The sequence below is a fragment of the Vigna unguiculata genome, chromosome 9, assembly GCF_004118075.2.
Source record: "Vigna unguiculata cultivar IT97K-499-35 chromosome 9, ASM411807v1, whole genome shotgun sequence".
Taxonomy (NCBI): domain Eukaryota; kingdom Viridiplantae; phylum Streptophyta; class Magnoliopsida; order Fabales; family Fabaceae; genus Vigna; species Vigna unguiculata.
In genome coordinates, this window is record NC_040287.1 from 12,039,653 (window position 1) to 12,060,852 (window position 21,200).

The 21,200-nt window shown below is 35.3% G+C and overlaps 1 protein-coding gene across 2 annotated transcripts; it reads left to right on the top strand.

Annotated features, from left to right (window-relative positions):
* The first annotated feature begins 995 nt into the window (after positions 1–995).
* Positions 996–18,290, top strand: LOC114196298 (serine/threonine protein phosphatase 2A 55 kDa regulatory subunit B beta isoform-like). Of its 2 annotated transcripts, XM_028086897.1 has the most exons (14): positions 996–1,330; positions 1,414–1,520; positions 1,615–1,713; positions 2,485–2,604; positions 2,802–2,987; positions 3,098–3,189; positions 3,333–3,451; positions 5,017–5,140; positions 5,253–5,376; positions 5,843–5,911; positions 7,811–7,902; positions 8,019–8,096; positions 17,751–17,830; positions 17,940–18,290. In XM_028086897.1, exons 1-14 carry the CDS (start codon positions 1,237–1,239, stop codon positions 18,074–18,076), a joined length of 1,521 nt encoding a protein of 506 aa, XP_027942698.1. In that variant the 5' UTR covers positions 996–1,236; the 3' UTR covers positions 18,077–18,290. The 2 variants fall into 2 exon arrangements, with proteins under 2 accessions (XP_027942698.1, XP_027942699.1); XM_028086898.1 differs by lacking the exon at positions 17,751–17,830 and having other exon boundaries at positions 17,940–18,056.
* Positions 18,291–21,200: the final 2,910 nt, after the last annotated feature.

Sequence of the window (21,200 nt, forward strand, 5' to 3'; positions counted from 1 at the left end):
ATCTCTTACTCTCCTACAGAGGCTGAATATCGCTATGTAATGATTACACATGAGTTAGAATGACTCAAAAAGATACTTAGTGATTAGCTCAAAATCCAATATTTCATGAAAGAATGAAACATATTGAGGTTGGTTGTTATTTTGTTCATAATGGGGTGACAATCAACATCATTTGTTCCTCATAACTTCTTACCATAGTACAACTAGCAGATATATTTACAATTGAAAAAAAAAACACAATTTGAATCTCTTCACCGGTTAGACATTCAAATTTTCATATTTTAACATAAAGTGATATTGAGATTATTGAGATATTATTATTATAGTTATTTATTATTACCGTCATTAATCATTATATTTAGAAGATATATTTTTTACCTAAATGTGGACATATTTAGTGCTGCAATTTAGTAAATTATGGACATATTTAGTTCCCTTAATATTTGAAACAAGTGAACTATGATATGTATTCATATTGTTGTTTGATAAATTAAAAAACATGATGTTGTTAGTAAAATATCATATTAGGTTAAATTTGTTATATTATGTAATTTGAAAATGTATTTTAGATAGTAGAATTTAGAAATATATTTTATATTGTGTATTATTAAAATGTAGTACAAATTGCATAATGCATTTTTAATTTTTGGATTATGTAATGTAAAATACATATACAAATATCACAATGTATTATGAATTTCCAATTACATAACCTAAAATACATTTCCAAATTCAAAAATCAGAAATATGTTTTGAATTACATTATTTAAGATTGAAAATTTTAAAATATATTTTTAGGTTATATAATTAAAAAAAGTATATAGATTTCTAAATTACACCATTCAAAATACATTTTCCGATCCAAAATATTTTGGATCTATAAATAATGTCATCCTTTTTTCTAAGACTATACAAGTTCAAGATGAAACTATTAGGTGGTGTAAAGAGGCGTGGTGGTGTGGTCAAGTCACAACATGGTCCGTTTAAGCTGTTAAGTGGACCCGGGCCTTATCCTCTGGTGCGAGCCCACCAAATACCGTTGTGTGGCGCGCGCATTTTCTCCTCTAACGAACTTGCAATTGCAATTGCAAGTGGATGAATCATCATCACAGCGACAACTAGACACCGAAAACCCAAGTTTTGCTTTCTTCTTCAAGTTTCCAAAACCAAGTGGACTCTTCAGTTCTTTGAGATCAGAATGAGATTGCGTGCGACGTTGTCGTTTTAGCACCATCCATGGCTTACTACGATTCTGCGCCTTCTGTCCCTCTCCTATGGAACTTCTCTCAAGTACTCGGCCAACAACTACCCAACGAGCCTCTCCAGAACGGTTAGTCGTAACTCGAAACTGCTAACTATGCGTTTTCTCCCGTTCGATTGCTGTTCACTGTTCGTTTCGTTTATCTTGTTCAGACGACATCATAACCACCATTGCTTTCGATAAGCGCGGCGATCATCTCGCCGTTGGCGATCGAGGTGGACGCGTTGTAATATTCGGAAGAGACGATCGAAAAAAGAATGTGAGTATCACGCGATTCTCGCCACCATACACTGTCTTTGCTTCCGTATTCGAAACGCCGTTTGTCTGAAATATGTTGTGTGTTTCATCGTTAGGTTTCGAGTAATCGAAGAAGGGATTTGGAGCAGCGGGATTTCGCCTCGCAGCCTCCCGAATTTCGTTACAAGACAGAATTTCAGAGCCACGAACCCGAGGCACGTTTGTCGTTACTATATTCTATTTGTTGATGATATTTTGAGTTTTTTGTAAGAGCTTAATTTCTACTACTTTCATTGTAAGAAAAATTTTAGGCTGTGAATCAACAGATATGATTTTTAAATTATTTATTGTAACAGTTAGCCAAGATAACCTACATGGCAAATACATGATTCAATGACTTTGTATCATCAAGGCATAAATTATTAATTCTGAGATATGCTACCTCACCTTTTATTATGAAAACAAAGTTACATGTATACTTCGAATGTAAACGGCACTCAAATAATATCACAAAAAGATATAGATATTTTAAATGACTAGCTGTATTAAAATATTATACTTTTAAAAATAAAAATTATGTTGTTATTTTTTGGTTGAGAGATTGTGGAATTGTATATCTTGTTGAATAATAGAAAAAATAATATGATTTAGTTAAATAAATGCTAAAATAGTATAATTAAAAGTGACACTAAAATTAGTTAAAAAAAAACCACTATCTATAATGATATATATGATTATATATATATATATATATATATATATATATATATATATAGAGAGAGAGAGAGAGAGAGAGAGAGACTATAGATGTTTAAAAACAAAAATTATGTATTATTTTTAATTAAAGTTTGTTAAATAAATTATCAAAGTATTATCCTCTTTCCTAAGTAATCTCTAAAAGTAATGTATTATGAATAATTTCTGAAATATTATGCAAAGATTGATAATTTCGATCATCAATTATTTGATTATTGGTATATTTGCAGTTTGATTACCTAAAGAGTGTGGAAATTGAAGAGAAGATTAACAAAGTAAGGTGGTGGATGACCCACGACAGTTTGCAATTTATTCTTTCAACCAACGATAAAACAATTAAATTGTGGAAGGTTTGGACATACCTTCTAATTTCTAATTCTACTTATTTCGTCATACTGCTTTCTAAGCTGTACAATTGCCAATTTACTGCTCTGTACAATTGCCAATTTGAATAAGGTGATTCTAAACTATTTCACCTTATGCATCTTCCAAATTTGAATAATATCTTACAGCTTTCATTTTGTGTTCTGTGGTGTTTATGGGGCAGGTTAAGGAGCATAAGGTGAAACAAGTTAAAGAAATGGCCCCTCCTTTGTGCTCAGAAAATATGTTTTTGGCTGGAAAAAGTTTCGTACCAGGGCTAGAAACCAAGTCTGCTGCTAATGGCTATCGCTTGGAATGGATAGAGAAGACGCCTAAGAATCATTTGCCGCCTCAGGACGTTGATAGCGAGGTTGGTTCTTGTGGAAATAACAATGCTTGAGTTTTGTCACTACCATCTCCTGTTTGAAAGAAAATTTGGGCACACATACATGACCGTTGGTTGATATTTTTCGTTATCAGATTGGTGGAATGGAAGACCCTTTTCACGCAAAGTGCCAAAAGGTGTATGCTTATGCTCACAGTTTCAAAATTAACTCCATCTCAAATAATAGGTGCATTTGGCTTCCCTTTTCCTTGGATGCTTAATATTCTGTTTCTGTCAATAGTGAAAACATAATAGGAATACGTCTTTATTTTATTTGCATTGTTAGTTACAAAATTAAAAACAAAAAGTGGCGTCATGATACCTCCACAGTGATTATGAGACCTTTGTCTCGGCAGACGACCTTAGAATCAATTTGTGGAATCTTGAGGTCAGTGATCAGTGTTTCAACATTATTGACATGAAGCCATCAAACATGGAGGACCTTACCGGTAGCTCTATTTATCCATGACTCCTTGCATATTCTAATTCTTGTATGCTCTCATTCATATTTCATCACTACATCCTAATCCTGTCTAATTATTCAACCAGGTAGAATTAAATATTTTAGATTCTTTAGAAATAAAAAACTTAAAATATACTATCACAGGAAGCAAGGTTGCCTAATTTGATTATTTTATTCCTGTTCCTAAACTTAGTTATACTCTTTTCATGCTTCTTCTCACTACTATTGTTGGAAGGCCTAGAATCTGGAAAAAAAGTTTTTATACTTGCAATTCTTTGTTCACCCATGTTTAGTCCAACCCTTGAAAACCAAGTGCCTCATCAAGTGGGTTTGAAGAGTAAATAGATTGAAATTGATGATAAATTGATAATTATTATTAATTAATTGAAGATACAGAAGACTATATAAATAGGTGGGCTTGATTATAGATTCTCTAATCAATCAATCTGATTACAGTTCAAACCAGTAGATAAGGGGAAAGTAAATCATGACATAAGGCCTACATCAGATCAGATCTTATTCTATGTTTCTGAAAGAATTATTTTAAGGAAAGAATCCTAACAACTTTGAAGGAAATATCATTTAACAAACCGGTATGAAAAATCATATAATCCAACCAGATAGTTGCCTGAACATATTAGATAAGAACCCTACCTACCAACATTAGCCCTTTGTTTTTATTTTGTAATCTAAACTTGTATTCTAAATCAGTTCTACGGTTTTAACCTATTGCCACTCAGTTTTTCTAAACACTTACTGACTTTGTTATATATTGCACAGGCACCTGTTGTCCTTTATCCCTTTTAGCTTTTGCCATCTCCAATAAAACTTTACCTATTTCACTTTCCAAAACTGAATATAGATATTATTGGGAAGTTTCATATTGCCCACCTCAATTCTTGTTGTAAGACTTCTATATTTGTTGGACAACTTTATTCAATGTCAATTGATTTTGAGATGAAATCTAACATTCTATGAAAGCCTGTAGCCTATCTTGGTAAATCAACAGTTCTCATAGGCAACCTATTTTGTTAGACATTTGGAGGTTGGTTTTGAGATGAAATCTGACATAGTATTAAAGTCTATTACTCATGTTGGTAAGAGATGAATGCTGCGAAGCCCCACATTGCTTACTTCTGTTCTTAGGGTGTGGATAGGACATTTTTTGGTTCTTCTTAATTATTTTGTCCATTAAAGCAACAATATTTGTTTGCTGCAATTCTTCATGTTTTCCTTTCTGGTTATTTGCCAATGAAAATTATTCTTCTGGTCTTCTCTGACTCTCAATTTTGGAGGATCTCTTCTTCTACCCTAGAAGCACTTTTTCTAAAGATGAAAACCAAGCCTATCTAGTTCTATACATAAGCTACATCTTGAATCCATCAGAATAATCCACTATACTGCTTTGTATCTGTAACTTGTCAACCTACGCCAGTTTTGAAGTCATTATTAAATGAGATCTATGTCATGTGCAATATGCATCATATGTGCATGCCATGTTATTTCTGCTCTCATTTTGACCTTTTAACTGATTTACCCTATTTTGTTTAGAGGTCATAACATCAGCTGAATTTCATCCTTTACATTGTAACCTCCTTGCATATAGCAGCTCACAAGGTTTAATTCGTCTATCTGATTTGCGACATTCAGCAATATGTGACCATGCTTCAAGAATGTAAAATACAACTCAATTCCTTCAAATTTAGGCATAGTTAATTTTCTTGGATTTTACTGTTGTCTCGGCTATTCGAATGTTCTGATACTTCTCATTCAGCTTAATTATACAGATTTCAACATGGAGAGAGTTATGGATCAAAGTCATTTTTTACAGAAATCACTTCTTCCATCTCAGACATAAAGTTTTTAAATGATGGCCAGCATCTTCTAAGTCGCAATTACATGAATATGAAGGTTTTCCTTTTATTACTGCAGTCATTTAAATTATGATTTCAAAATTGTATTCCGGAGCCTATCTTGTGCCATAGTTTTTTTCTTCAAGCAGTGGTGATTTGGAGAGGTGCTCGGTTGCTCTAATAATTTTTTCAATAAATCTAATTTGACGAGCTGTTCATTGGCCTTTGAAATTTGGATATTCTTTAGGTAGAAAATGTTTCCTTTTGAATGAATCCAACATTGTTTTTAACAAAACGGAAAACTAACAAATGTCATTTACGTCCCAGCATTTAGTATTGTGATTTTGTGGACTAAACTAAACTGACTCGGATTTGCTAAGTTGCAATGAACAGACAGAATAGACGATCAATTTTAGTTACGCGATAACGCAAAATGTAATGAAAAATGTACTAAATACTTTGATTTCTGTTAGCATTAGAAGTATGCTCTTAAGGGATTTATATAGTTTCACTTTTTATTTTAGCTTTGGGACATGCGTAGGGAGTCATCTCCAGTCGCAATATTCAAAATTCACGAGCATCTGCGTCCTAAGGTTTGTTGTAAAAATTTGAATTTTGAGGATTGTATTCACTTTATAATGAAAAGCATAATTGTTGTGGGTAACTAACTTTCTTCTATTATCAGTTTTGCATTTATCTATTCCAATCTTGACTATAGGGGCAACAGAACTTTTTAGGCATTCGTTGTCCTCCTTCATAAAGTGTTGTCACTCAATAATCAACAGTCATCCCTCTGCGGTGAGTGAGAGAGTAAACTCTCTAGGCTTTGTGCCACAGTAGAATACCTGCGCATTTGTGAAGTAGAATAGATTTGAAACATCCTGTGCGTGCCCCCTCCCTATTCTTTTTTCCTCATGAAGTTCTAAGATATTTTTTTCCTAATTTGAAAAGGCTTTTGTTTTTGTGAAATTATTTTTGCCCAGTTTTGTACTACATATGTAACAGACATGGATTATGTTCCCTCGTAATTGTGTACCCAGTTTTACTTGAAAACTTTAGAGACTACGAAATTTTGGCTGTGCTGCCTATATTTCTAGGATTTAATTACTTGAATTTAGAGGGAAATGTATCAAAGAATGCTTTAATAGTTATTTATATTCTCAACATAAAACATCAAAAAGCCTTTTCCAATTAAGTGGATTGTCGGCGCCTCTATATTCTGAAAGATGTTTATCGTAATTTTCTCACATTAGACGTGACCAAATCATCTTAGGCAAGACTAAGCCGTCTTTCCTTCAATAGCTTCTAATCTTAGTATCTCTATTGCGTTTATTCCTGATCTTACGTGATCTTTTATGTTCACTCATCCACTGTACAACATCTTCATCCATGCAAAACTCAGCTTATGCACTTTATGAACCCAACATTCGGTACTATAAAGCATTATGGATCTTAGAGATGTATAGTAAATAATTTCTTAACGCTTGAGAGGCAACCTTTTTATCACAAATGTATTATTAGAATGCCATTGTACTTCTACTTCTACGCTTTTACCATTTAATCCTTCTATTGTCACTACCATTATCATATGCAAGGAGAATGCATTGTGGAACTAGCTTGAGGATGTGCCTTTGAACATATAAAAGTGATGAGTCTATGTTTTTAGAGGGGTTTCATTAGAGAGAGATTATATATATGTGACTTGAGTCCAATCCACATAAGGGATTGACACCATTTCTAATCTAAAACCTCGAGACATTGGATTTATAGGTGACAAACCATCGGCTCTGATCTCACTTATGAGTCTATTTTTTGAGAGTATTCATTTGGGAGAGATTATATATATGTGAGTTGGACACTACTCCTATCCCAAAACCTCGATGCATTGGGTTTATAGGTCTTTTTTCTTATATGATTTATTTCTATCCAATATGGAACTTAGATTTACACTTGAATTATTCTCAACAAGGAGGAATCATAAACCAAGATAAGGAAGACAACAATGCAAAATTGACCCCTTTAGCCATAGGGAAAGAGTGGCTCCATCATGTGTTTGCGGTTTCCTATAACGTCATGTATACAAGGAGATTTGCCTATAACTATAATCCTATAACTTCAAGCATTTTTCCGTCAATCTTCATTGTAGGTATTTTACTTCCACTGTTGGCCGGCAGCATAAAATTGAATAGGTTCTCTATAACATAAGATATTCTTTATTCTTTATACAATCAACCTTTCCCATAGGTTCCTGCCATGGATTATTCCCTCTATGGTTAAAGTGATTCCACATATCTTACTTGTTCTCGTAAATTAGATATAAAGCATTAAAATAATTTTCTCTAGCAATCTTGATTGAACTTTCTGCTTTAGATTATAAATTTCTCTGAAGATCCTCTAACTTTTTCCTTTGGGGTGGGGAGAAGCACCATAGAGTTTGCTAAATTTTGTTTCTTCGCATGGTTGACTGCTTCTGGTCCTATTTTTTAATGCAGTTGCCAGAGCTATATAATAATGACTGCATATTTGATAAATTTGAGTGCTGCTTTAGTGGTGATGGACTCCATTTTGCAACTGGTTCTTATAGGTTTGTCTCCTTTAACCCAAATGCAATATATGTTATGAGTTATGTTATTGTGGATCAGTTTTGTGTTTTCCTAACCTCAAACGTTATCACTAAAACATTGCCTATTTTTGTTATAGCAATATCTTGCGGATATTCTCCCCAGGTTCTGGAAGGGAGGAAGGGATTAAACTAGAAATTAGAGGAAATTCTGATAGGTAACTCCCTTAGACTATATACGAACTCAAACTTTATTAAATTTGACTGCATATTTCTCATCAAGAGAAACCATTTAATGAGAATCTTTAACATTAGACAAGGAATTTTCCGATAACTATACAAAAAAATTTTGCGTATCACATCACTAATTACATTTATTCAAATATGCCAATTAATGAAATAAAGCAGGAAGTAAATCAATTGCTCAAATTTGTGCAAATTAATATGTTCAAGTAAATATCGTAAAAAAATTTAGAGAAATTGTTCCGACCTGAACTATGGAGCAAGTCTAGGTCAAGAACATTTATTGTTTCTCTTATCTAGTTAATTCTCTCCCTCCCTTTATCAGCCGCTTGCTATTCCTTAAATACTATTTTGTGAGTTTACCCATGTTGCCCCACTAGGATACGTGACCTCTAAGTGGAAAATCGCCCCGCATTATTCGGCATTTCCCTAGGGAGCGTAAATATAGGATAACATGGCGATTTTTTGAACATGGCCTATGACGTGGTCTTTTAATCTAACATCCTCCTCAATCCGAGATCTAGGCAAGTGATCCTCTTACAACCGAGGTCAACCTAGGTTGTTTACAAAGACATCTTCCCTCAACCGATCCTAACTCCTTCCTTCTAACAGATTTACAGATTGACCTCCAAGAGACATATATATCACTGGCCCCTGAGGTCTAAGCTTGTACTTATGCTAAGCATAAGACTCGGTGATAAGATGATATTGTTGTATATCCTAAGATTGACAACTCGAACTCTGATAGATCTATAAATCAGCCTCCAGGAGACACATAGATCACTAGCTCTCGAGGCCTAAGCTTGTACTTATGCCAAGCATAAGGCCTAGAGGATAAGATGATCTCGTTGTGTATCCTAAGATTAACACTTCAGCTTTTGATAGATCTACAAATCGGACTCAAGGAGACATATAGATCACTAGCCCCTGAGACCTAGCTTGCACTTATGCCAAGCATGAGGCCTGGTGATAAGATGATTTTGTTGTATATCCTAAGATTGACACCTCGACCTCTAATAGATCTACAGATTAGCCTCAAGGAGACATACAGACCGCTTGCCCTTGAGGCCTAAGCTTGCACTTATGCCAACCGTAAGGCCTAGAGATAAGATGATCTCGTTGTGTATCCACTTGAAGAGATTTTAGAGAAATGAAACAATGAAATCTTGTCACTGTTACTGTTTTACCACTGTTTATATAAGAAAATAGCAGGTAGAATACAAAGAGTCAAGACCTAGTCCTAATCCTAACTCTAAAGAAGGGATCCCATACATGATAATAAAAAACATTACATTTCAACTCTCGCCCTCAAGTTGGAGCATATAGATCATATGCTCCAAGCTTGGAACATATAAATTGAATTCTAGGCCCTCTTAAAGATTTAGTTAGAATGTCTGCAAGTTGTTCATTAGAGCTAACAAACTCAGTAATCAGATCCTTGGATAGTAATTTCTCTCTAACAAAATGACAATCAATTTCTATATGCTTTGTTCTCTCATGAAACACCGGATTGGAGGCAATGTGAAGGGCTGCTTGGTTGTCACAATCTAACTTCATCTACTCATTTTCACAAAATTTCAACTTTTGAAGGAGTTGTTTAATCCACACTAGTTCACATGTAGCAAGAGCTATAAATCGATATTTTACCTCTGCACTAGATCGAGCAACAACACTTTGTTTCTTACTTTTCCAAGATACAAGGTTCCCTCCAAGGAATACACAGTACCCTGTGGTAGATCTTTTATCAATTGGACAACCAGCCCAATTTGCATCACAATACGCTTTAACTTGAGTACTTCCCTTGTTCTCATACAACAATCCTTGTCCTAGGTTCCCTTTTACATATCTGAGAATGTGAATCATAGCATTCCAATGATCAATGTGAGGATTTTGCATAGATTGACTTACAACTAGTGTTATTGAATTTCGGCCATGGCGGTGCCATGGCGGAAGCCAGTAGCGGTTTCCCGGCCTGCCGCCACAATAAGGCGGAGGCAAATCGGATTTCCCGTGGCGGTCCATGGTGGCCGCTTTAGACATGGCGGGTGACGGTGGCGTAAAAATCGGGTTGAAAAGAGGAAAAAGCCAAGAACTTGAACATAAAAAGAAGAAATGGTAGATGGAAGTGCAGCAGCGGCGTGAGAGAAAGTGGGAGAAAGAAGGGCATCGAAGAAAGTGAAAGAAAGTAGGATACAGAGAAAACCCTAATTGCATTGGTGTTCTGAGGCTTTAAAAATGGGCTAGGCCCACTAAAACTTTCTTTAATTAACCTTACCTACTCTTCCACTTTTATTTTCTTTTTTTACCCCAAGTTACTGCAGCAGTAAAATTCTCTTAACTTAAAACACATTCTTTTACCCAAAGTTACTACAAAAGTAAATCTCATTTTAACCTTTCCCTTCTTAACATTACTTTCCAACATCAAGTATCAATTCTTGTAACTGCCAACCACCATTGCCAACCGCTGCCGCCACCAAACACCGCCAGCAGCTGCCACCACTTGCCACCGCCAATTCTTTTTCTTTTTTCAATATTTTTTTCTACTTCTCTATTTTCACTATAATTATTTTGCAAAAAAAAAAAACATACCAATTTTCCAACAAAACTAATTGCCAATGATCATAATACTTCAATATCATTATTTTTGTATTAAAATTATATGTGGGGGTATTATATTTTCTTTACTGCATTATTTCCGCTATAACCCGATATGCTTTCCGTTATAACTTTATAAAGGTTATTGGGGTCACCGATATGATCTGCTATTTGATATCAATAACAGTGCTTACAACTCCCACTGGATAAGAAAGATCAGGTCTTGTTATAGTAAGGTATATGAGTTTTCAACCAACCTTCTATATCTCTCTGGATCTGAGAAAAGTTCACTTTGGTCTCTTGTTAACTTTTGATTTGAGTCCATAGGGCTATCAATGGGCTTGTAATTTGCCATGCCTGTGTCCTCCAAAATATCAAGAGCATACTTTCTCTGTGCAATGATAACACCATCTTTTGATTGTGTCACTTCAATACCAAGAAAATATTTAAGACAACCCAGATCTTTGGTCTGAAAGTGGCTAAACAAATGGTTCTTCAATTGAGCAATTCTAGTGATATCATTTCCTGTGATAACAATATCATCAACATAAACCATAAGATAAACACATTTTTCAGGAGAAGTATGACCATAAAATACTGAATGATTCGCTTCACAACGTTTCAATCCAAAATTCTGCACAACACGACGAAATTTACCAAACTAAGCTCGAGGAGATTGCTTCAAGCCATAGAAAGGCATTTTTAATGTCCAACTAATACAGAGGCCATTGGCGAATGACAACCATAGCAAGGAAAAGACGAATAGAACTGGTTTTAGCCATAGGAGAAAAAGTATCACAATAGTCAAGGCTATAAACCTAAGTATACCCCTTAGCTACAAGACGGGCTTTGAGTCGATCTACAGCACCAGTAGGACCAACCTTAATAGCATAGACCCATCTACAGCCCACAGGCTTCTTACCAAGAGGAAGAGAGACAAGTTCCCAAGTCCCATTGTGTTCAAGTGCCTGCATTTCATCAATCATGGTTTGTCGCCATCTAGGATGACCAAGTGCCTCATCAACATTCTTAGGAACCTTAATGGTAGACAAGGAGGAAACAAAAGAGAAATATGGAGGAGACAAACAATGATAACTCAAAAAATTATAAATAGGATGTGAATTACGAGTAGAGCGAATACCTTTTCGAAGGGCAATAGGCCAAGTATGATCAGAGTCAAGAGAAGACGAAGAGGATGAAGGATCCATGATTCGAGAATCTATTCGAGAAGGATTTGAGTCCCAGGGGTCTTCAGGCAAGGAAGGAGTCATTGGAGTGTGACGCTGATATGTGAGAAGAGGTGGTTGAACAATGTCATTGGCATTTTGAGTGGGAGGTTGAGTTTCAGGAATAACCAAGGGATCACGGGATGGTAAAGGAATGACTTGTTGAACAGATGAACTCTCCTCCATGGAGGACAAGAAAAAATATGTGTCCTCAAAGAATGTAACATTAGTAGACATATAATACCTTTTAGTTGAGGGAGAATAACATTTATACCCTTTCTGAAGGCAAGAATATCCCAAAAAGACACACTTAATAGCCTTTGTAGAAAGTTTATCAAGACCTGGAGAGACATTATGAACAAAACAAGTACATCCAAACACATGTGGAGAGACACGATATAAAGGATCATTTGGAAAAATTATCGAGTAAGGAACTTTATTTTCAATAGAAGAAGAAGACATCATATTGCTTGAAAACAAGCAGTGAGGACTGCATCTCCCCAATGATGAACAAGAACATTAGTATTCAACATTAGAGAGCGTGCAGTTTCGATAAGGTGTCTATTCTTTCTTTCGGCTATGCCATTTTGTTGTGGAGTATGAAGACATGTTGACTTATGTAAAATTCCTTAGGAAGATAAAAATGAGGAAAACACAGCAGAAAAATATTCCTTATCATTATCACTTCTGAGAATTTTAATTATCTTCCCAAATTGGTTCTTAATTTCATTAAAGAAGGACACAAATATGAATAAAAGTTCAGATCTTTCTTTCATTAGATAAACCCAAGTACATCGAGAGAATTCATCAATGAACGTTACAAAATAGTTAAAACGAAAAGAAGTGACACAACTTGGTCCCCAAACATCAGAATGAACAGTAGAAAAAGCAAAAGTACATCGTGTCTCAGACTTTTTAGGGAAGGAAGATCTAACATGCTTCCTAACTGACACGATTCACAATCTAAGGCTTAAATGTGTTTGAGACTTGGAACCATCATCTTCAACTTGAATAAACTCGGGTGACCCAAAAGATCATGCACAAGTTTTGGGGATGAATTTGCAAAACAGGATACAGAGGAGCTTGGTTTTAGGAAATAAAGTCCATGTAACTCATGTCCTTCTCCAATCAGACGACTCGTACCATGTTCCTGTATACCAAAGGAATTAGCAGTAAAGGTTACAGAACAATTTAAGGAACGAGTCAATTGACTCAAAGAAATTAAACTGTAAGGACAATGAGGCATGTACAAAACAGAGTTTAAATTTAGTGATAGAGATAAAGAAACTTTGCCAATTCCTTGAGATGCCACTTTGGATCCACTTGTAACAATAATCAAATGAGGAATTTTGGGAGAGGAAATGGAGGAAAATGAGGAAATGTTACCATAGACATGATTTGAGGAACCTGAATCAAGAATCTATGGACTAAGACCTTCCACAGATTGAGAGATACATGCAGTTGACAATGAAGAGGATGGGCCAGGATTGTTGGATTTCTCAGATTTGTACCTCAAAAATTCTTGGTACTCTTCATCAGAAATTCTAGATTCTAAATGATCAAACTTGGACACATGAGCAGCTTTATCAGGAAAACCATGTAAGGAATAAAACTTGTCTTGGATATGGCCCATTCTATTACAATATGAGCATTGAGGATGCCCACTCGACCACCACTTGCTCCACAGTTGCTCTGACCTCCTCCTCTTCCCCGTGGTGCTACCATTGCTGATGTTTCAAAAATATTAGTTGAACTTTCATCTTTGACCAATGTAGGTACACGAAGAAGTCTAGTAACTAAGTTATCCATCGAAGGGATTTGATCACTAGCTAAAACTTGATCACATACATGATCAAAAGTCGAGTGCAAGCTCCTCAAAATTAAGACCATGTAAAACTTATCAAGTTTTTTGTTGATATCTTCTAATGAATCAGTCACAAAAAACTCTTCAATTCTTCTACTGCAGCCTTAGCCTTTCCTATATGAGAGACCATATCATGATTGATTATTTTGAGTGAGGCTACTCTTTGAGTTGCATCAAAGATAGGGATGGCAAAATGGGCCCGGCCCGATGGGCCGGCCCGCCAGCCCGACTGAAAAAGTATGGGTCGGGCCACGAATTTCAGCCCGCCAGCCCATGACAGCCCGGCCCGTCAAGCCTGCTGGCCCGTCGGGCCAGCCCGCGGGCCAAAACGGGCCAGCCCGCGGGCCGTAAGACAAAAACAGGCGGAATAAGTAAATTAATATTTTATTTTCTTTGGGTATTTTTAATTTTTATTTTCATGTTGGTGTTTGAAATGCAAAGATAAAACGGTAAAGGCATTGGGTTCTGCACACACACACACTCTCACTTGACAATTCACAATTTCAAATGTTTCCTTTTGTGTTGACTTTTCACTGTTGTAACTTGTATCTTTGGTTGTGTTACATAACAAACCACCCTGACTATTATTATAGTCACTGCGCAGGTTATTATTGTATTAATGCATATGTAGTACTATTACATTTATATACAAATTAATGTAGTCAACTAAATTTGAAATGAAAAGATTTAAAATCTGATTTTGGGCCACAAAATGAACATATCAGGAAAAGGATGGCGGGCCAGCCCGCCGGCCCGCCACCCCACGGGCCGGGCCCAAAAAAACAACCCGTTTTGCCTTGTCGGGCCAGCCCGGCCCGGCCCATTTAAAACGGGCCAAAAACGGGCCGGGCCAAAACGGGCCGGGCTGGCCCGTTTTGACACCCCTAATCAAAGAGGCATTGAATGTCATTGGCAAAAATGTCATGTGCCCTTTTCCAAAAAGAGAAGCATGTCTTGTAAGGTCTGAAAATGTCTAAGACCCACTTGCTCAACCGATTGCCATAAAACAACACAACTGAAAATCCAATTTCTGTCACTTAGGTTTCTCTTCCTCTGAAATAGTAGAGACCTCTTTTTCAAGATGATCATGATAGCCTTGACCAAGAAATCACAACTCCACCGAAGCTGACCAAGAGGAGTAATTTTTCCAGTTTAGTTTTGCAGAGGTAATAATAGGAGTAGTTGATAGAGAGGGAGACATTCCACCCATAGAAGCCATTTAAAAAAAAACTTAACTCTTGAGAAGAAACCCTAGGTTCAAGCTATGGCCACTAAAACACAGAAACAAGAGCATAAATAAGCCTAGGAGGCTTCGGCGAGACGAACGACGATGGCAGGGCGCGATTCCGGCACGTGGTGAACACGCGCTTGAAGGTCGTCGGAGAGTGGCGGCGCGTGTAGAGGTTTCCAGGGGCATGACTTGTGGGGATGGGTTGCGCTCCTCGAGGCGCACCTAACCCTGACTTTGCCATAGTAGACACGCCGACGACGACGACGACGGACAGCACGGCGGATGGTGGCGAAAGACAACAGACAAGCAGCAGACAACAACAACCACTATGACAAACAGTGAAGATGAACTAAAGAAGATGTTCTGGCTCTGATACCAACTTGAAGAGATTTTAGAAAAATGAAACAATGAAATTTTGTCACTGTTATTGTGTTACCACTGTTTATATAAGAAAATAATAGGCATAATACAAAGAGTCAAGGCCCGATCCTAATCCTAACCCTAACTCTAAAAAAGGGATCCCATACATGATAATAAAAAACATTACATTTCAACATATCCTAAAATTAACGCCTCAACCTTTGATAGATCTACAAATCAGCTTTCAGGAGACATACAAATCACTAGTCCCTGAGGCCTAAACTTGCACTTATGCAACTCCCATTAGTAATTTGAATATATTGGGGATCACTATAACTCTAGATATTTGGTAACAATTCAGATTTGCCAGTAATATGATTCCAAGTTTCTGAATCAAAAATCCAAGCATGTTCGCCAAACTTTTTTCTTTCTTCACCATTCCACGAGAACACCACGGACTCAAATTTGTCTAAATTCTCATTTGTTGGATTTTGGGGACGAGCATGACAGCAATTTTATCACCTAGTAAAGCTAAGATGTTCAATGGCCTCATCAATTGATTTCACAAAACCAACACCACTAAAATTAATTTCTACATGAGAAGATTGTGAAAACTCAAAGGGTGAGATTTCTTCTACTTTAGTTTGAGACACTAGAGCGATATGCATATGACCTGTGTGACTTGTGTGGTTTCTACTACTAGATCCAGTAGTGTGGGTGTGAAAAGGGAATTGGAGAAGAAGATGAAAATGGAGATGTATAACTGGTGCCTGCAGGAGTAAAACGGGAATAAAATATTTTATGGGGTTGCAAGTGAAGAAAAAAAGAGAGGTGCACTAAGAAGCCACCCTTTCTATTTTGAGGTCTATTGGGCCATTCTTTAATTACCTGTCCTCATTTGGGTGGTGCATCTTGCATCCAATCATTTTTCTCCTGCACCCTATCAATTTATTTAATTTCTGTCCCTTATTTTAAAATTACTTTCGGAAAGTGTAATCCAGAAACAAAAAATATATTCCGGAATTCTGTTTCCAAAAAAGAAAAATGTTTCCGGAAAATGTTTTTTCTCTTTCGGAATTATTTTCTGGACAGTATTTTTCTCCTTCCAAAATCCATTTTCCGGTCTGTCACGTATCCCTTTCGAAATCCATTATCCGGACCACATTACCTTTCCAAACGCTTCAAATAAAACTCCGAATGACAAAAACAGAATTAAATAAAATGATAGGGCAGGAAGCAATTCCCTCCTTATTTCTTACAATAATTACAACATGGATTTTGATAATTGATTGCACTCCAACTTGACCAAAATCCCGTAGACTATATGGACTCCTCTTTCCCGTGCCGCGTAAGCAACATTGATTACTCATGAATTCACTCGATTTTAACCCATTCCAACCTGGGTTCTTCTCACAACACAGCAACATAAATATGATTAACTTAGAGGAACACAGTCCCACCAAACAAGATTTCAAGAATATGAGCATTAAACAAGTACCAAAGAAAAAATTGGGTTGAAAAGGGAAAAAGCAATTGTTTCATAGCTGAAGTTCTAGAATAAAATCAAAATTGACTGAATGTTCCTCATGATTGAGAAAATCCCATTTAATAAAAACATTTTTTAACGATATACAAGATATATTTAGGTTTTAGAGCTGAAGTTCCTGAACCGTATCAAAATTAACTGAATCTTTCTCATCATTGAGAGGATCCCTTGAATAAGAATATTTAACATTATACAAACAAACTTTTGCGTATAGCCTATACAAGGAAACTTTGTCCAATGAACTAAAATCGCTAGTAAAATCAGTTCTTCAAATCTACGCAAATTTTTGGTTAAGTAAATACTGTAGCGAAATCATAGATGAATCAACAAGGAATATCCATGATTTAGCTAATCCCATAGACAAACTTGATCAACCCTCCACATAAAATTAAAAAAAAAAAAAAAAAAAAAACTCATTAACCCTTTTCTTTGTTTTAGATTTTGCAGGTGTTTGTTATCTTTTAACTCCATTGTCACGGATTTTTGTTTGATATTTGAGAGTCTCCTCTCCCCCACCCCAATACTAATTTTGCCACCTTCTGCCAACAGCTGCATCACAATTCTATTGTATCCGTGTTATTTTTCTTCTAATTTTGAGATTGCAAAGTGCAAACATTCTCATCCCTAAAAGATTTAACATAAAAAGTTATGCTCCTTTCAACGAGACCAACAAACATAATTCAGTTCCCGTGTTTTGCGAAGTCATGTCTGTATAACTTGATGAATGTGAAACTAAACCGGCATTGCATATTTTGAATTACCTATTCAAATACAGTTATTTTTTTATTGGTATTTTACCATTATCAGGAAGGCTATTCACCAAGCCAAGTCAAGGGCTAGAAGGCCTTCTCTAAGCAACATAATGCCTCGTGGAATTTACCACCACGGTTGGCGTTTCCTACATATGTTTTCACTATTTTTTTTTATCTAATTTTGGCCTTTATCTTTTGTTTCGCTCTTAATTATGTCAACCTTTTTCCCCTTTCTGTTTTGCAGCTCACGTTGATTCGGAGTCTAGCAGCATTGACTCTCTTTGTAATTTAAGCTCCAGGCTGCTACAAGTAGCTTGGCATCCTACATGCAATCTAGTTGCATGTGCTGCTGAAAGTAGCCTAGTCTTGTACTATGCATAACTTGTGCTTTGTACATTTTATTTGTAAAATTAATTCCATACTCCATTCAAGTGGGTATTTCATGATGTATTGCACTATAAACCCCGCTAAGTATGTTATGTTATCCGCAGTTTAACTTTCTCAAGGTAAACCCCGCATAGTTAATAGATTATTGACAGATTTAAGTAACTCCTAGAAAAACATAATTTTCCTGTGGTTTCATAACTAATAAATTATCGACGGTTACAAACCTCTATTTCATATCTCTCAGTGGTTTCAAAACCTCGGTACTTTCTAGGGGTTTCAAACCCCTATATGTGTGTCATTATATTTAGTATTTTTTTCTTAGGATTTCAAACTCCCATTAATTTCATCAATTGTTTTTTTTATGCATGTTAATTGCTTTTTTCTTAATGCACTTAAATACCTGAGACAATAAAAAATGACAAAAGATAAATATTCTAAAATGATGGTATTCTCCTTAATATAACATTCATTAAAGGAAAGAAGTACATAGTTTACAACTTGAAGGTAAATTAATGTAAAATAACACAATTTAGGTGAAAGTAGGAAACATTACAACATCTTTGTTCACAATCATAAAATTAGACAAAATGAAGATCAGATAACATTCTTCAATCATGGATCTTCATGTTGATCATTTGTTTCTGCATTAGGAACATTTTCTTCATCAGGTACCTAATATATAAAAAATAATAATAATTACTAGCATTCAAATTATGATATAAAAAATATTAACATAATAAGATTTAAATATTACTTGCACTTGAGATTAAAGTAAAGAAGATTTAGAGTAAATTTGAGAAAGTGTGTTTGAACCCCTCTCAAGAGCTTCATATTTATAATATCTTGAGATCATCAGATATAATGAACATAAGAGAATTCTAGAGACATTTTTAGGAACTAGTTTCAACATAAAGCCCATATAGCATATGAGAATAAATCCTATTAAAGATCGTTTATTTTAACACTCTCCCTCAAGTTGGAGCATACAAATTGTATATACAAAGCTTGGAATAAATAAATTCAATTTAGGGACCTTTTAATGATTTTGTTAATACATCTACAAGTTGATCATTTGACCCAACAAACTTTGTATAGATTTCTTTGGACAACAACTTTTCTCGGATAAAATGGCAATTTATTTTAATGTGTGTTTTTATCACAGTACATTTACATTGTTTGCAAAAATCTAATTCTTATAAGAATTGTTTTACCCATATGAGCTCATAGGCAAGAGATTCCATTTCTCTATCCTCAGCTTTAGTAGATGATCGGACAACAACATTTTACTTTTTACTTTTCCAAGAGACAATCTTTCCTCCAAGCAAAACACAATATTTGTAGTAGAGCATCCATCCATAAGATCCCAATCAGCGTCACAATAGCAAAACTTTTAGCATTCCCTTTATCTTCATAAAGTAGTTCTTGTCTTGAAGCCTTTTTAAGGTATCTTAGAATACGAACGATATCATTCCAATGATCAATGCATGAATTGACTCACAACACCAACTACAAAGGACAAATATACTCTAGTAATAGTGAGATAAATAAGTTTTCCAACTAGTTTTCCATATCTTTCTGGATCAGAGAAAGTTTCTCCCTGTTCTGCCATTAATTTTAGGTTTGGATCCATGGGGCAATCTGCTATTTTACAATCCATCATACTTGTTTCTTTGAGGATGTCAAGAACATAATTCCTTTGAGAAATTACCACTTTGTCCTTTTTATTGAGCTATTTATATACCTAGAAAATATTTTAGATTTCCATGATCTTTGGTCTGGACATGATTGCATAGATGCTCCTTTAACTGGGAGATTTTAAAATGATCATTTCTTATGATAACTACATCATCAACATACACTATTAAGTATACACATTTTCAGAAGAGGTAACGCAATAGAAAACAAAATGGTCAACCTCGATGCGTTTCAGCCCAAAGGATTGAAAATTGTAGTTGAATTTCCTGAACCAAGCACGTAGAGATTGCTTGAGATCGTAAAGAGAGTGAAGCAACTTACAAACCCAACCAGACTCCCCCTGAGCAACAAACTCAGGATTTTGCTTCATGTAGACTCCTCTTCAAGATCACCATGCAAAAAAGCATTTTTAATGTCTAGTTAATGAAGGGGCCAATGAAAAATGGTTGCCATTACAAGGAAGAGTCTGACAATAGTCATTTTAATTATAGGAGAAAAAGTATCATTGTAGTCAAGGCCATAGATGTGAGTCAATAACCCATGGATTTGACCCTTTATAGATTGTGAAACGCATGTTATAGATGATTGAGTTAGGTTGTTAGATTTCATTCTCAAATATTCTTAATATTCTTCATCAGATAATTTTGACTCACAACTCTCAACTTTGGAAATATTGGTTGTCATTTCAGGAAATCCATGAAGTGAATAACAGTTCTCTTGAGTGTGGCCTATTCTTTTACAATATGCGCATTAAGGATGACCTCTACCACTACTTCCTTTTTCATGGGATGAAATCATGGCAAAAGACTCAATAGTCTCTTGGACATTTCTATGCTTAAGGGATGGAACACGGAGGAGGCGTGTTGACATGTTTTCCATGGAACAGACTTCTTGACTAGTTAGAATTTGATCTCTAATATGATCAAATTTTGGATCCATTGCTCAAAGAACCATAACCATGTAAAACTTATCAACCTTTCTTTTTTATTTCTTCTAATGAGTCCACTTATAAGAACATCTTTAATTCCTCAATGGTTGATTGAGCATTAGCCATAAAAGTCACCATGTAACTATTAGATTGCTTTAAAGAAGATAGTTGATTAGCTGAATCGTAGAGGCGTTGTATATCATTTGTAAATATATTTTGAGCCCTTTTCAAAAAAATGACATGTTTTAAAAGTCCTAAGAGTACTAAAAATATTGTGCTCTATTGATGGCTAAAATAGAGCACAAAGCTAAAAATCATTTTTTTTCATTAATAATTGATATTGTCGTCTTTTCTATTATGTTATTTTTTTATTAGTATTTTTATTTTTATCTTTTTAAATAATTAAGAGTGTATTTAATAATTTTAGAAAATATAAGTATTTTATCTTTTATTAGATAATTTTATAAAATATAAGTATTTTATTTTTATTAGATA

What these genes read in the sequence shown, in the direction of transcription:
- LOC114196298 (XM_028086897.1), top strand. Translation starts at nt 1,237, where the DNA reads ATGGCTTACTACGATTCTGCGCCTTCTGTCCCTCTCCTATGGAACTTC. An exon ending in AAACATGGAGGACCTTACCG is followed by an intron (nt 3,452 to 5,016) that starts GTAGCTCTATTT and finishes TATTTTGTTTAG; the next exon opens with AGGTCATAACATCAGCTGAA. An exon ending in TTTGCAACTGGTTCTTATAG is followed by an intron (nt 7,903 to 8,018) that starts GTTTGTCTCCTT and finishes TTTTTGTTATAG; the next exon opens with CAATATCTTGCGGATATTCT.